The 16,587-nt window shown below is 40.4% G+C and overlaps 1 protein-coding gene across 2 annotated transcripts in view; it reads left to right on the top strand.

Annotated features, from left to right (window-relative positions):
* Window positions 1-16,254, top strand: part of LOC114661868 (uncharacterized) — a 90,625-nt gene extending 74,371 nt beyond the window's left edge. The window contains exons 6-11 of one of the 2 annotated variants that reach the window (XM_051934564.1): window positions 2,739-2,834; window positions 3,137-3,252; window positions 6,909-8,441; window positions 9,946-11,578; window positions 13,098-13,243; window positions 13,833-16,254. In XM_051934564.1, the coding sequence (XP_051790524.1) occupies window positions 2,739-2,834; window positions 3,137-3,222 (182 nt within the window). In that variant the 3' untranslated portion in view covers window positions 3,223-3,252; window positions 6,909-8,441; window positions 9,946-11,578; window positions 13,098-13,243; window positions 13,833-16,254. Of the gene's footprint in view, window positions 1-2,738; window positions 2,835-3,136; window positions 3,253-6,908; window positions 8,714-9,945; window positions 11,579-13,097; window positions 13,244-13,832 lie in introns of those variants that run through there. The other variant, XM_051934563.1, reaches the window with a different exon arrangement.
* The last annotated feature ends 333 nt before the right edge of the window (window positions 16,255-16,587 follow it).

Raw genomic sequence — 16,587 nt, 5'->3', positions numbered from 1 at the left:
AGAAGCTGCTTGAAAAACCGCTGCCGAGTCAACAATTCCGGAGAGAATGTGTAGCCTTCCTGTCCGCAACAGCAAAGAAACTGCTGGACAAATGCCCTTTGAATTATGCAGCAGTAAGGCACATGGCATGCCTAGATCCAGTAACTATGATCAGCGATGAAAGGCGTGCCATCTCCATGTTTGAGAAGCTCTTACAGCTGCTGCTTAGTGCCAAATGGCATACAGCAGAGGACTGTGACCAAATCCTGAGTACAAGATGTTCCTCACTGAAATGGTGCAGCACCATAAGGAGGGATTTCAAGGGTATAGAAGTAGCTCCTGTCGGCTGGACACATTCATGGGAAGATTTGCTGGTGACAAAGCAGAATACGCAATTCTGTGGAATTCAATGAAAGACCTGTTCACATGGGCAAGCAGCGGTTGAAAGAGGGTACTCTGTGAATAAGGACATGCTGGTTACAAATCTGAAAGGAAGGACTCTGATGTCTCTTCGCCTAATCCAAGATTCTTTGACTGGTGGCTCATTTGATGGAGTATTGCCAAAGCCCCTCTTGCAGCATTGCAGAAATGCCAGGATGCGATATGTCCAATACCTTGATGATGGAAAAAAAGAAGAAAAAGGAAACTGAAAATGACAAGCAAAGAGGAGCTCCGCTCTGAAATCACAAAAGTGGCAGCAAAGGGACAGAAAATAATCACTAGCATTGAGGCAATGCAAGAAGAAGCAGATGCAATGGCAGAGAAGGCTGAGAGAAAACAGGACTTTACACTGCTCACAAAATCTAATGCCTATCGTAAAAGTGTTGCTGAAAAAAAGAGAGGTCATTGGTCTGGATGCAGTTTTATCAGACCTCAAGGAGCAACACCAGCATTGTTTCTAAACCTAGGCCTACACCAGATGCCTTTTTCATAGGTTACACTACAGTGACTTCTAGATTGTTTGTTTGTTTGTTTGTTTTGTTTTTTTCCAATATACTGGAGTTCAGGCTCTTATCCTTTGTTCCTAGTATTCTTTCTAGTTTAACCAAGTTTTCAACTCAGGAATTGATGGCAAGGCTATCATGATTTAAAATGGATGCATTTTGCTTCTTTTCCCACAAAGCTAAGTTCTTTATTATAATCTTTGTCGTTGACTTATGCAAATTCTACAGCTGCTGTATTCCCAGTAAAGCTACCAGTTGAAAGTTAACTCTTTGTTTTGTCGCGTGCCAGTTGTTGCATATATTAGTGTTATAGGCATCATACACATGATAGGCAATAAATTGGCTTTATGCAGTTTTGTTTAATACAAACATTGTACATAAATTTATTTGATACAAACAATGACATAATATGTAATATGCAAGTAACTTTTACTGAAATTAGGTCACTATGGTAGCCTATTTCATGGTGTGATCAACAGCTCTATACTGAACATTATGAAATTGCTCCGTATATGTCAGTGTTTGGATAGTTTTCCACAATCCAAGAGGCATTTATTTCTTTAAAAGTTTTGCAGTTTAAAAGTGTGTAACAAAAAGAGGTCAAACAACTCCATTATACATCAGTGCATTAATTGGTGTTGCCTTTATGTAATTTAGCATATCGGTGACACTAAGTCCCTGCATAAGCAAAGAGAAATTAAAATGGCGTTAAGCCTGCGACTAAAGTGTATGACTGTATGACCAGATCCTGTCATGAATTTCTGGAAATAGCTCCTGGAAAATGGTTCCTTAAAAAGAGTGGGAACCCTGTGTGTGGTTTATTCAAATTTGAATCCATTTACTATCTTCATATGGCTTGATAAACATTGTCAATTCAACACCAAAATAAAAAATGAATGAGTCAAAGAATTTAACCAAAATGTATCGTATTACATTAAGAAATAATAAAGCAAATTGCTTGTAAAAGTATTGTATACCCTTTTAAATTATTTGTTGACTTCTTTTAAAACTCTTTTCTTTTTCATATAGTGCCTTCTGAGATGAAATGCCTAAGTCCGCAGAGAGCCTTCCTAACTATGAACACCTCAGTTAACTGCACCATTGAGAACTTGAACGGTGATAAGGTGACATATGTTTTTTTGACCAAAGATGACAATATCCTGGCCAGCTATCCAAGAAAAAGCCCAACTTTGACAAAAACTGGAAACTCCAGATTTGCCCTTGATCAAGATCGTATCAGTCAAGGAGACATCTCCCTTTACATCAATGAAGTACAAAATACAGATGGTGGGCTGTACCGATATTCATTGGGAACAGAGAGGACACGTGAAGAAGGAGGGGTGACGCTTGAAATAATTTGTAAGTTCATGTAATTTTTGTTAATATGCAATATGTCCAAAAATATCCATTCTCTATGTAATCAGTACTTTGACTAAAAATAGTCAGACATCTCATGCTGTTCTCTTGTCAGTGTCATCACTTTCACCTTTATTGCCTGGTTTAGTGGTCTGACAAATCAAAATTTAAAAACCTTGAGCAGGTTATTAAACATCAGCCATCTCATTACTGTGCTTCCTTCAGGAATGCATGTTACCACCAGCACGTCTGAGCTTTACAATTTAAGATTAAAGTATGGCAAAACAAAGATGTGAAATTGCAAGGTTAAGGTTTTTGGGTGTATCACTGGAGGGGCTTGTAATTGTACATAAAATTTGTTAAAGATGTTCCAGTTTTTTTTTTTTTTTAGCTCATCTATACAGATCTTGTGTCTATGTGAAAACTGGAGCTGATTGTGCGTGTTTCCATTTTTGACAGTTCCAAAAGTCACAAGAGGCAGAACTTTGACAGTCTCTGTTGTGGTGATCATTTTGGCTTGTGTGGCCATTGCTGCATTTTTCTTTAGACGAAGAGGTAATGTATTTTCAAATTCTGTATCATTATTATTTTAACTCCAGGAGTCTGAGGCCTTCATCTTGCGTCTGTCACTTTTTGTGCAAATTGCAACTCGAAGCAAGAAGTGAACCAAAAACATACTTTTGATAAATTCTGAAAGAATATGCCAATCAAGAGACAGATGCAGCTGCAGGTGGAGATTCCAAGTCTAAACTGAAAGTCCTGTTTTAAAGTTACTGTAAAAAATGTCTGTCATTATGTTAACATATTTTACAAACCTTTCCAAATACATAGTTCCAGTTACTCGTCTTTTAATTTAGGCACCACCAAAGAGTCTGCCAGAAACCCTGAGAATCTTCAGCTAGAGGTCCGTGAAGCACAGGATGAGGAACCTGCTCCCTTCTGAAGCATGAAGTAGATCTTGTGCCATGTTAAGGTTTGCTTGTTTTCCTACTTTCTACATTTATAATGGGCAGCCAGGAATCCTACCCAGCTGGGGTACTTTCGTAAGGGACGGACCGGAGTAAGGAGCTTACGTAGGGCAGTACCTCCAACAGGACAATAGAGGGCAGCCTGTTTACTATAGTGCCACAGGTTTAGAGTATGGAAACTCGGTCCTGCTGAGGATCATGGCCTCTACCAGGGGGCGCATGGAGAATGGCTGAGCCCATCTCTGCAGGGCTGCTGCCACACCCAGAATTGCATCCGGAAGGAGATTGTGGAACACCTGACCTACTGAGTCAGAGCTAATAACACAGAAATGTGAGGTGTACTTGTCAAAGGTTGCCTCAACTCCTGTTATTTGGAGGATATCTCATGAGTGCATTGTATAATGTGCTTGGTCTTGTTTTGATCTGTAGAATCAACTGAAAGTACAGGGGGGGTATTTTTCGTACGTCGCTTAAACCATCCAAGATCAGGTGCCTCATCTTGGATGAGTTAATGCCAGTGAAACTCATCCAGATAAGTCAGTTTTTCAAACACAGCTGTGTATTAGATTAGTGTAGCTGGATCTAATCATCTGAGATGATTGCGCGTGCCCGTGCTGATTTGAAAAGCCCATATATAGAGTCCAGAAAACATGATCAGCAAGTCTTTGATAGGCTGCAACAAAATGACGAAAGAACGGGCACATTATTTCACACAAGCGGAGCAGGACCTGTTACTCGAAGGATATGAAGAATTTCAAGAGTTAATATGTACAAGGGGTAACGCTGCAAAAGCGGCCCGAACCAGAAAAGACGGCTGGCAAAAAGTGGCTGACAAATTTAAACGCGTAAGTAGTGTGCATTGTATTTACTGAATGCAGCATTTCATTTCCTATGTGTCAGATTAATAATTATTTAATGTCATAATTCCAGATCAAACATGAGCACAAGACCTGTACAGACCTAACCCCTGCAGAAGAGTTGGCTCTCCAGCAAAATGCCCCTCGCCCGGTTTCTGAGAGCATTCCGGGGGAAGCTCCTCCTCAGAACCAGTGGCAGTATGCAGTGGTCACTTCATTTCAGGTAAAGGATGGTCACTGCATATATTTTGTCCTCAATGTGTGCCATAAGTATGTCCCATTTAGCCTTTTTTTTTTTTTTTTTTTTGGTTGGGTCAGTTGCAGGGAATGTCATATCCCTAGAACCTGTGTCTGACCACCGAGCTATTGACGAATGTCAAATATTTGAAGACACTGTATCTGATTTATTCATCAGGAGGAGATGTAAATGTTCCAAATGTTTGAACAAACTCCACTCTGATCAGTCCCATGTGCTAATCGTGATTTAACTGTGTTGCAGGTGCCTGTAGGCAGCACACATGTACCATTTGGAACATCCAAATCAAAAAAAGGAGATGGTGAGGTTGGTTGAGCCATTTATTGTACTTGATACGAAATGATTCAAAATGATATACTGTGTATACAATATAGAGGAACAAAGGCATTTGTAATTGTGAATTTATTTGCAGAAAAATGTGAAGGCTCTATACAAGAGAGATCTGCAGCAGAAAGTCACGTACAGGAAACTCAAAATGAGGAAACTACAGCAGGACATGGAACTTCATGAACTGAAGACCACCAAAATGAAGTTGCAGATTAAAATACTACAAAAACAATTGGTAACAAAATTATCTTTCCCATGATGTGTATGCGCGAGTGAATCCTTAATTTGTTCTCCTCCTTACAGGCTGAAGGTCTGTAATATATAATAAATCAGTTTTGTGTGAAACCACTGTTGTCGTTTTTTTTCATTGAAAATATTGGGCCACAATCCTGTCTCTGGCAGCTCTGCCACTGCTTTGTTCAAGGTGCACTGGGTCAAGGTCATCATCAGGCTGCACCAAAACCTCGGGGACTCTCTTTTCTGATGGTCGCTATGTTGTGTAAGACAGAGCAAGCAACAATTATGTCACATGCTCTGTCAGGTGCAACCCTCAGCCTTTTTAGACATTGAAATCTCTCCTTCAGTTGGCCAAAGGTCGTTTCAATTCGTGCCCTTGTCCTAGACAGAGCTGCATTATATCTAGTTTGTGGCCCAGGGTTTGGTTCAGGAAACTGGGTCATTAGAAAATTCCTACAGGCATATCCCCTGTCCCCAAGCAGGATTCCATCATGATGACCGGTGGAATATGTAAAAATTGTGAATACAATACACACATCACCATGATTAATAATTAGATTATTACCTTGTTCAAATGTCCGATACAGGTGTGACTCCTTAATTCTTGAGTCATGAACAGACCCTGGCCATTTAGCCTCCACATTTGATATTAGGTAGGATGAATCACTGATCATCTGAGAATTGATAGCATGTAGGTCAAACAATTTTACTGTCAACATACCTATTGACTATTTTCAACTCTTTCAAAAACTGACATTACCTGCATGTTTAATACTGTGGAAGCATTTTCTGTTCACGTAATCTGGTTCATTTGGACCTGATGGGGCCTTTATTCGTATCTGCGTACAATCCAGTGCCCCAATCACATTTGGAAATCCTAGGTAATGAGAATGTTAGGCTGATTGTGAGATTCCTAATGGAACTGTGGGTGTTTTTGCCTGTGTATTACCTACCTGCAATGGCATGAAACGCCTCTTATATTGTCTGCACACGCAGGTGTCCAGGAAACGCAATGAAAACCCAAAGGAAATGTTTCAGAGCCAAACAGGCTTTACGAATTGCCTGGCAAACTGCACTTCTCGATAGATGTTCCGCGTCGCCTGCAGTGTGTGTGTGTGTGTGTGTGTATATATAATATATATATATATATATATATATATAAAAAAAAAAAAGTGCTGCTTGCAAGAGACGTCAAAGCAATGCATACTGTCTGTGTGGTTGTGAGAGCCCGACTTCGCCAAGTTTGACTTCGAATATTAGGCACTAATAAATCTTTGAGGTACAATATTCCCCCTCGGCTAAAGCGGTATCTTTCGTACAGAATTTCCGCCGGGAGCAATAAAGGATCTTGCCGATCGCGCAAAACCCCCTCTATATAAAATTCTCTCCGTATAATTTGCGCACCAATATCAATTGGTCGCTCATTCATGAACGCCGAAGCCGTGACTGGATGACTTCCACGCACCATCACTAATTACGTGTGTAAACTAATCCTTGTTTACATCGAACAAACCTGCTCCGAGCAGGTTTGCGGATTTGGATGTGTTGCTATGACAACACTTCTAGCAAGAGTTTTTTTTTTTTTTTTTTTTTTTTAAAAAACGACCGATCCAGGATCAGGCCAAATCGTCAACAATTACATCCGGCTAAGCGAGTAATCCACATACGAAAAATACCCCCCAGATGTGTCACTCGGAGTTATTTTCTGTTGTGTTGTGAAATAATACATGAAAGCAACAAATCAGAAGATTAGTATAACACTGTTGGTGGCTTTCAGCCTATAGCTCACGTTTGCTTGGTCGGTGGGAGGGTCCAGTGTATTGGTTGAAATCAATTGGTTGGGACTTTTTGATTTGATATATACATTTAGCAATTATTCTGTATAAGGAATACCAATTATTTTTTGTAATATTTTTGTGACCATTTATGAAACACAAAGTGAACTTAATGCACCAGTTACACCAGTCTTCTAATGTCATTGCAGGAATGAATTGACCAATGGGACAATTCCAGGCCACTCTGAGTCATGCAGTTGGGCCACATGCCATGCAACAGAGGAAGCAAGCAAACAAGTGAATGAGAGAGAGAGAGAGACATGATGTGACATACGCGGCCCCCCCTGCATCCTCGGTGCACCTCTCCAATCACATGAGCCTCCTGTCCGCCACTGCCCTAACCTAACCATCCAAATAACAACACAAATAAAGAAGCGCAAGAGAGGAACAGGAAACGGGAGAAAGGAAAAGGATCATAAGCAACAAGTGAAAGCTGAAGCCCTTTTGTAGGAACTCTCCAGAATGAGACTAAAGTGACAGCTTGTAGAGGTTGACGTTTCAGTATTTGCTTTATTTTAGGTACTTCTGATGGTGTGCAAACCATGAACATTTACGAAGCATGCAAATTAAAAGAAATTTTAAAATGGTTGTGAAGGGTATGTTTCTGGCACTAAATAAGATATTATAGCAATGGACTTGTATTTGGTTTTATGTGTGTTAGTGTTAGTTAGGCGCCGCCATGAGTAGCGGCCTTTCCAGCAGCTCCGTGTACGACTATCTTTCTATCTTTTTTCTCTATTTCACTGATCACTCCTACCACTTTTATGTGGACTCGTTTCCTGGACACTTTATTACTTGGACATGGATTTTTACACACACAGACTCCTCTATTCAGGTAGTCAACTTCTAGCACTGAGAACAAAGGCCTGTGCCGGTGTGGTTCCCTATTTACCTGAAGAGGTAAGAAGGCCGTATTGTGGTAGCAGAGCGGCACTAAGCTAAAGGCCAAGCGGCTAGCGAGAAAATGGCGATACAAGCCTTTGGTGCCTTCTGTGGTCCTGGGAAATGTGAACTCACTACCAAATAAGATTGAACTGGCTGCACTGGTGAAAAATGTCAGGACCTACAGAGAATGCAGTTTGTTGTGTTTTTGTGACATGTGGCTAACAACTAGCATCCCAGATGCTAACGTGGAGCCAACCCGGATTTAGCACAGTTAAAGCGGACAGAGACACAAATACCTGCGGGGAAGCAGACAGGAGGAGGACTCGCTCTCTATGTGAACACAAGGTGGTGCAACCCTGGACAAGTAAATGTCAAAATCTCCACTTACTGCAGGGACCTCGAACTTTTGGCTGTAAGTCTGCGTCCCTATTACTTGCCCAGAGAGTTTGGACACGTCATTGTTTTTATTGTTTACATCCCTCCTCGGGCGGACATGGAGATAGCGGGTGACATCATCCATTCCGCTACTGCTAAACTACAAACGCAGCACCCCCCGAGGCGCTTGTTCTAAAGGCGGTGATCAGCATGAGCTCAAGCGTATGCAGAAGGAACTTGGGAGTCCAGCTCAGGGCAGCAAAGGAGCAGTACAGGAGAAAGTTGGAGCAATAGTTGCCGAATAACCGCATGAAGGAAATGTGGGATGGGATGAATATCATCACTGGCTGCAGCTCAAAGCGGGGTGCCACCATCGAGAGAGACATGGAGAGAGCAAACCACATGAACAACTTCTTTAACAGGTTTGACCACCATAACCTTCTCTCACTCTCACCTCAGAGTACTGCACCCTCCACACATCCTTCTGCTGATACCAGCATAGGAGAGAGTTCCCCCCCAACAATTACAGTAGTGACAATTTTGATTAGAGATCAATGGGCTTTATTATTAGTTTTGTGCTCTTAGCTATGAAAAGTTTAGGCCTGAAACAACTTTTAAAGGACACCATTAGTTTTGTTAGAGAGGCCTCTTGCCTGCCTGTCCTTCATACTTGCATTGTGTTTGAGTTTCTGCAAAGCAAGCTGTGAGACGAGGCCATCATGCTCTCTGAGGAAGCAAGCGGGCAAACTTTGTTTTAAAAATTGCAGGAACAGAGCTTTTTCTAAGACTAAACAAACTGCATGTAAGGCCTTTACCTGTGTGAGTAAAGGGTAAGCTCTTAAGCTAACGTATAAAATATATAAGTAATTAAATGGCATTTAGAAGAGAAGCATTAGACTCCATGAATGGCTTAGGCAATAAAATGAAATGCCATGTTTTATGATATAGTTAGTTTTGAACCCTTTAGGCACTTAAGAGTTGATTATTGAAAGCTAGGGGACTTTTCTGAATATGTGCTGTGACGTAAGCAGCAGGTTGGCCTCTGTCCGACCACTGGGCAGCTGTGTGCCATGACTTAACAGTGCTGCTGCCTGCATTCATTGGCTTTCTATATTAGCACGCATGTTTAAATTTTATGGTAGCATTTGCAATATTTCTTTATATAGCTTAGTGATAATAGATAATAAGATATAGTAGTACATATGAGTGAGCTTAAAGAAGCAATTTTTTAAAGGCTTGTCTTTTTTTTTCTTTTCTCTCAAGCATGAAGCACTGTGTCATGTCAAGGTTGTTTGCAGCTTAGCCCTTATCAGTGAAGCTGTGTGCTACTGCTCATTGGCACAGCCGCTTACTATGTTACCCTTAGCCTTACAGGATGCTAGTGCAACAAGTAATCATTTATTGAATTATTAATTAGGCAGTCCAGTTTTTATCTGAGTCCCCCTGATCTCTATTTAATTGTTCCTCAACTTAATTGTTAAGTTGGGAGTTGATTAACAACTGAAAGGCTATTGACAATACCAGTCCAGGATTAGGCCTTAAAAATAGAGAAAGGGGTAATCAGGTGATGTTTATCGCCAGATGGCAAATATGTCCTGCCAGCAAAAACATTGTTATGAAAAGATGATTTTTATGGGGATGTCTCCAGGGGCAAGAATATTGTTATGAGAAGGTCTGGGACAGGTGATTGTTATGGGTAAAGGTGCTGAGTGAGGAAAACATCATGGGAACCTCCATACAGTAGATGCTGGGAACCTAGTCTGGAAGGGGGCATTTAGAGATAAGAACTGTAATATATTCAGGACACTCGGGGCTCACTTCATGAATTGAGACGGGCTTTATGTGGTCCGCAATTGTTTTCTATGCTGTGCAATAATGTCTTAAATTCTGACTGCCTTTCTGGAGACTCTGCTTGTTTTTTCTAAGATTTCTCCACAACAGCAGCAGCCCAGGTAATCAGAGAGCTGAGGAGACTTTGTGCCAGCAAAGCAGTGGGTCCAGATGGAGTATCACCACGACTGCTAAAGGCCTGTGTGTTGGAGCTGGGGAGTCCTCCACAGCGCAACTTCAACCTGAGCCTGGAACAGGGGAGAGTCCTGAGGCTTGGGAAAACATCTTGCATCACCCCAGTCCTAAAGGTATCACGTCCTGGTGAGCTGAATGACTTTAGGCCTGTCGCCCTGACATCACATGTGATGAAGACCATGGAGCGGCTGCTGCCTTACCACCTGAGGCCACAGGTCTGCCATGCCCTTGACCCTCTGCAGTTCACAAACCAGGAGAAGGTGGGAGCGGAGGATGCCATCATCTACATGCTACACCGATCCCTCTCCCACTTGGACAGAGGTAGTGGTGCAGTAAGAATTGTGTTTCTGGACTTCTCTAGCACCTTCAGCACCATCCAACCTCTGCTCCTTATGGACAAGTTGACAGAGATGGGAGTTGATTCACACCTGGTGGCATGGATCGTGGACTATCTTACAGACAGACCTCAGTATGTGCGTCTCAGGAACTGCAGGTCTGACATTGTGGTCAGCAACATAGGAGCGCTGCAGGGGACTGTGCTTTCTCCGGTCCTGTTCAGCCTATATACATCGGACTTCCAATACAATTCGGAGTCCTGCCACGTGCAAAAGTTTGCTGATGACACTGCTATCGTGGGCTACATCAGGAGTGGGCAGGGGCAGGAGGAGTATAGGAACCTCATCAAGGACTTTGTTAAATGGTGTGACTCAAACCACCTACAACTGAACACCAGCAAAACCAAGGAGCTGGTGGTGGATTTTAGGAGGCCCAGGCCCCTCACGGACCCCATGATCATCAGAGGTGACTGTGTGCAGAGGGTGCAGACCTATAAATACCTGGGAGTGCAACTGGATGATAAATTGAACTGAACTGCCAATACTAATGCTCTGTGCAAGAGAGGACCGAGCCGACTATACTTCCTTAGAAGGCAGGCGTCCTTCAACATCTGCAATAAGATGCTACAGATGTTCTATCGGACGGTTGTGGCGAGCGCCCTCTTCTACGCGGTGGTGTGCTGGGGAGGCAGCCTAAAGAAGAGGGACTCCTCAAGCCTTGACAAACTGGTGAGGAAGGCAGGCTCTATTGTAGGCACGGAGCTGGACAGTTTGACATCTGTGGTGGAGCGACGGGCGCTGAGCAGGCTCCTGTCAATCATGGAGAATCCACTGCATCCACTGAACAGTATCATCTCCAGACAGAGTAGCAGCTTCAGTGACAGACTGCTGTCACTGTCCTGCTCCACTGACAGACTGAGGAGATTGTTCCTTCCCCACACTATGCAACTCTTCAATTCCACCCGGGGGAGAAGGGTCTACCTGCAGCCTGCAAAACCTATGGTTCAGACACGGAATGCCCTTCATATCACGGAATGCCCCTAATATTAGTCAAGGAATGCCCTCTGATGTCCGTTTCGATACGTCCATCATTGTTTTTGTCGGCGCTCGAAGGAATGGTGGACTTTGAATAAATCTTTATGAAAGCTTTTTGTGCAAAAAAGAACAAGACAGAGTTTGAGTTGGAAATCAAGATGACGGTGAGCTTGTTGCAAGTTTTATTAATATTAGATAACCTCATACTTTACTGGTAGGGTACGTTATACCAGAATGTATTAAAGATGTTAGTTGAATCGACTTTCAGGTGCTGTGCAATACTCTTAGAAAGTATTAAACAACAAGCAGGTCCGTTTGTGTAGCGTATTGTTACAGGGCTGTTCGGAAAACTCAATTTTGAATACTAAATTGACAAATTCTGCTGTCGATTATTTTTTATAATGACTAATATGCAATTGTCCTTTGAGTATAACAAAGCTAAATGTAACGGATCGTAATCAAATTATCAGTTACTGTGATTAAGATCTTATAATTGCCCTGCCCTATAACTGTCCTGTATATCACGTATATGCTAGTTAATAAGAAGCAAACCTAACATTAACCTGATATTTTGGATACCAAAATATATTTCAAAAAGATAGTAAAGAGAGATTGAGCCAATATAAAGTGATTTTCTACTGAAAAGTGGAAAAAGAGCACAAGTTTCTAAGACAAACACAGTTAATAGTGGATATACTATTTTTTTTTGTATAGTAATATTACTAGTCAAAAGTTTGAATACACTTAGGTCACTTTAGATCAGGGGTGGGCAGATTCAGTCCTGGGGGGCCGCAGTGGTTGCAGGTTTTTGTTCCAACCCAGTTGCTTAATTAAAAAACAATCCTTGTCAATTATTTAATTGCATGGCTTGCTAGTGCTTTAACTCTGCTATGTCAAGTCATTCTCATATCCTAGATTTATTTTCCTTTCTAAGGATATCATCCAAATGATTCTCAGTGCTTCACATTTTTCTCTTCACTTTCCTTCCAAGTATTTAATTAAACCAACTAGTGCATGATAAATACACACAGGTGTAAATGAAAACAAGCTAAATGGAGAAATGCTGGTCTCTTTTGTCATTTGCATGGTATTGCTAATTAGGAGCAATTAAAAACCAAGAATACAGCTGTTTAAGACTAAAATAAGCAATAAGGGTTCAAAACCTTAACGAGCGAGATAACTAAAGTGAAGCTGAAGTGTTACTTGAGCAATAAGGGCTTCTTATTAAGCAATTGGGTTGGAGCAAAAACCTGCAGCGACTGTGGCCCTCCAGGACTGAATCTGCCCACCCCTGCTTTAGATGACCTTTTTCATAGTTCTCTATATATATTTACAGTACATAATGGAAAATTTTGCCAAGTAGCTACAAAGGTCAAGTGTTAAAGCAATATTCAATTACCTCCGGTTCAAGAAAGTTCAAATTAGACTCTAGACAATGGAGGGAAAAGAACAGCCAGTTATTAGTATTTTATTTTGTAAAGTTCTTTCAATGATAGTATAGTTTGTTTAAACTCTTAAAACAATATTCAGCGTTTCATGCTGACTTCTCCTGCATTCTTCAAAAATACTGCTTTTGAAGTGTTTTTTTTTTTTTTTTTTTTTCCAATTGAAATAAAGTGAAACGTTTGTTCTTGTGCATATTTGCCAGTTTTAAGAACTTTATATCTATTTTATATTCACCAGAGACACAAGTATGTTCAAGTCCACAGAGGAACCTACAGTTGTTTGGTGCTCAGGAGTTTGCTTGTCTATTTTGCTATAAAAGATCAGATTCTGTAGGCCTCATCACCACTTACAAAGCCATAAAAAGACAGTGGTGGTCCATGGAGGTATGTGAAGCTCTCATAACTTATAAACTTTGATCAATTGACACTTTTAACACATTTTAATGCAGCTACAGCTCTACATTAACAACAAGATTTTATTTGACAAAATAGTATACTGTTTACTTTTCCACGTTTTGAAAAGCTTGCTTTGATTAACTTTAGATTAATTCATTTATGACTGTTTATTAACACAATTTTCTCTTTTAAAATATTTAGTAGAATATGACATATGTATATTCATAGAGTATGAATACTTTAATTTTTAAGAACGTAAGCATGGAGTTACATTACCTACAATTGACAGGCAACATATAATATATTTTCATAAATGTTTAAAAACGTCATTGGCTGTATCTTTTATTATAATGTTTGTTCTATGAATAAAAAAAAGCATGCTATTTCTTTTAATCAGAATTTATTGCAATTTCCTGATTTACATTTCTTAGGAAGACATGCCATAAATTAGAAGATGGCAGTGTCTTCTCTTACTTCGGAAAGCCAGCATTAAAGGTGTGAAACTTTTCAAGCTTTTTTAAGGGAAGAACTGTTATCAATTTGTCAGCTTACAGTATTTTTTTTTTTTTTCCTCCAGCCAAGACAGCCATCTTCAGTTTCCACACGGGAAGAAGTACATTCTGTGTACCAAAGGTAGTGCTTCCTAATTATCAGTTTAAAAGTTCTCTGATACTCATTTTATATATTAGAACTTCACAAAAAATCTTTGACCAACAGGTCACAAACCAGGCCTCCAGTGAGTCCTTCACTGACTCGTGTCTTTCTTCAGCCCTGTGCCGTGTCAATGGCATTATGGGGGCAGAGAATAGTGGTCTTAAAAATGGGGGGTTTGTGTGCTCTAAATGATTTATTAAATGGCAATTATTTCTGCATCCAGTAATTCCAGACAAGATAAGGAACAGCCAGGACCTTCCTCTCTCTGCTCCTTTTCCAATAGTGAAGCATATGCAGCCTTTCTCTCCTTTTTCTCACTAATTCACACATTTCTCATGGGCTTGATATTGTATATCCTTAACCAATATGTGATAATGTAAAATATATTTTGTGAAAATATAATGTAGTATAAGACTACTGAATTGGAATACAGAAGAAAATCAAGTGTTTTCACCTATAAATACCAAACCTTTTATATAAAATGCATGTATTTTTGAAAATGTTGACTGAATTATTTATGCCAGTACAATGAATAGTATCAAATTTAGTTTACTGTTCTTAAAATTTAGGCAATGAATGGCTTCATAGGCTTCCTTTTGTGAAGTGTAACTTTTTAACTGTTTTCCTTGTTCTTGAAAGATCAGTTTCATCTATGGCATTAGGTAGCATTAACTGAATCTGCATGTCAGCATATTTATGGTTATGTGTAGTTGGTAGCAAATTGTCGTCGTCGTCTTCTTTCAGCTGCTCCTGTTAATGGTCGCCACAGCGGATCATCTTCTTCCACACCTTTCTGTCCTCATCATCTTGTTCTGTTACACCCATCACCTGCATGTCCTCTCTCACCACATCCATAAACTTCCTCTTAGGCCTTCCTCTTTTCCTCTTGCCTGGCAGCTCTATCCTTAGCACCCTTCTCCCAATATACCCAGCATCTCTCCTCTGCACATGTCCAAACCAACACAATCTCACCTCTCTGACTTTGTCTCCCAACCGTCCAACTTAAGCTGACCCTCTAATGTCCTCATTTCTAATCTATCCATCCTTGTCACACCCAATTCAAATCTTAACATCTTTAACTCTGCTACCTCCAGCTTTGTCTCCAGCTTTCTGGTCAGTGCCACCGTCTGCAACCCATATAACATAGCTGGTCTCACTACCGTCCTGTAGACCTTCCCTTTCACTGTTGCTGATACCTGTCTGTCACAAATTACTCCTGCCACTCTTCTCCACCCATTCCACCCTGCCTGCACTCTCTCTTTTACATGCTACATAATGAATTCAATGCTACATAATTGATTTGCAGAAATGCATAATATTTAATAATCTGTATTGCAGTGCCTTGTAGCATGGAAAATGTGGTTCTCACAAAGGCACAGCCCTGTCAGTTACTGTATGTAGTGAAATGATTCTTACTGACTCAAACACAGCAAATGCCTTAAAGGTAAGGATTCTCTTTTTCCTTTTCGATATCGGTCAGTCATCAATCAGTCTAGAATGGAGTGATTGTTTACTTCAGGTAAAAACCTTTAAATTGCGTATAACCTTTTACATGTAGCATTTCTATTGCAATGTTTAGGTGAATGTTTTAGTAGTTTTTAAAGTATACTTACTAAATTGGGAACAATTAAACTACATATTATTTGAAATGATGAATTTGGCCTTCACAAGTGACTATATTGTGGTAATTGGGCTATTTTTGTCTTTCAGGTACTCAAGTACAATTCCTGTATACATACAGATTGAATTGAAATGGGTGTTACAGCAATGTATTAGTAAATAAAAATGTATGCTTTTTTCACTTCAGAGCACTTAGTCGTTTTTAATTATTTGTGCACTTGCTGAATGGTTTCTAACTAGACACGACGTTCCCTTGAAGATGAACTGCTATGGTTGTACGCTGGAGTTTTTTTTTTTCATTTTTACTCCACCTCATGAATACAGGGGGTACAGTAGAGGCAAAACGCAAGATAAATCAACAGAGCTAAGCATTCCTATGACATGCTGTGGTCATATTGGTGTGTTCATAAGCCAATTTGGCTGTAGTTTGAGTGAACGTGGAGATAATGTGTTGGTATTCCTAATAAAATACCTCACACTCTGCATTGTTTTCTTTTTCACAAAAAAGTCTTCATTCATCAAAAACATCCTGACTGCTTCTGACCGACTTGTTGGGACAGAACTCGGGCCAAGAATTCTGGATATGGACAAGGATGAAGTAACACACACAATTGGAAAATTAGACCAAAGTGGAGATGATGAAGATATTGAAGAAGTCATGTCCTCCTTGTTATTTACTTTTGACTGCATGAAGGATATGCTTTCATATCTTAATGAAATACGGGGTAAAAAAGTTCCCATCAGTAGCTGCTGTTCTACCAATTAGGTTGTCAACTTTTGTTTTCATTTTGTCAATCTTCAAAATTTCCACTGTAAAGAAAGGTGGGGATGGACTGGCTTTCTGATATGGTTCAATAGTGCCTTGTCTACTCAAAAGACCCATATAGTGGATGGAGGACACGGATGGGTGTCCTGACTGGGATTGTGTGCTTTAGTTCTTTAAAATATATTCATGTTTGAACCTGGAATTTGTATGTGTGTGGTTGTGTCAAGGGTTTAGGTGCTAAAATTGCCCTCCACTGGTTACACTCCCCTATGTGGTAGTTATAACAATGAGC

This window comes from Erpetoichthys calabaricus, chromosome 12 (genome assembly GCF_900747795.2).
Source record: "Erpetoichthys calabaricus chromosome 12, fErpCal1.3, whole genome shotgun sequence".
Lineage (NCBI taxonomy): Eukaryota > Metazoa > Chordata > Cladistia > Polypteriformes > Polypteridae > Erpetoichthys > Erpetoichthys calabaricus.
This window is presented reverse-complemented; position numbering and strand designations above follow the sequence as displayed.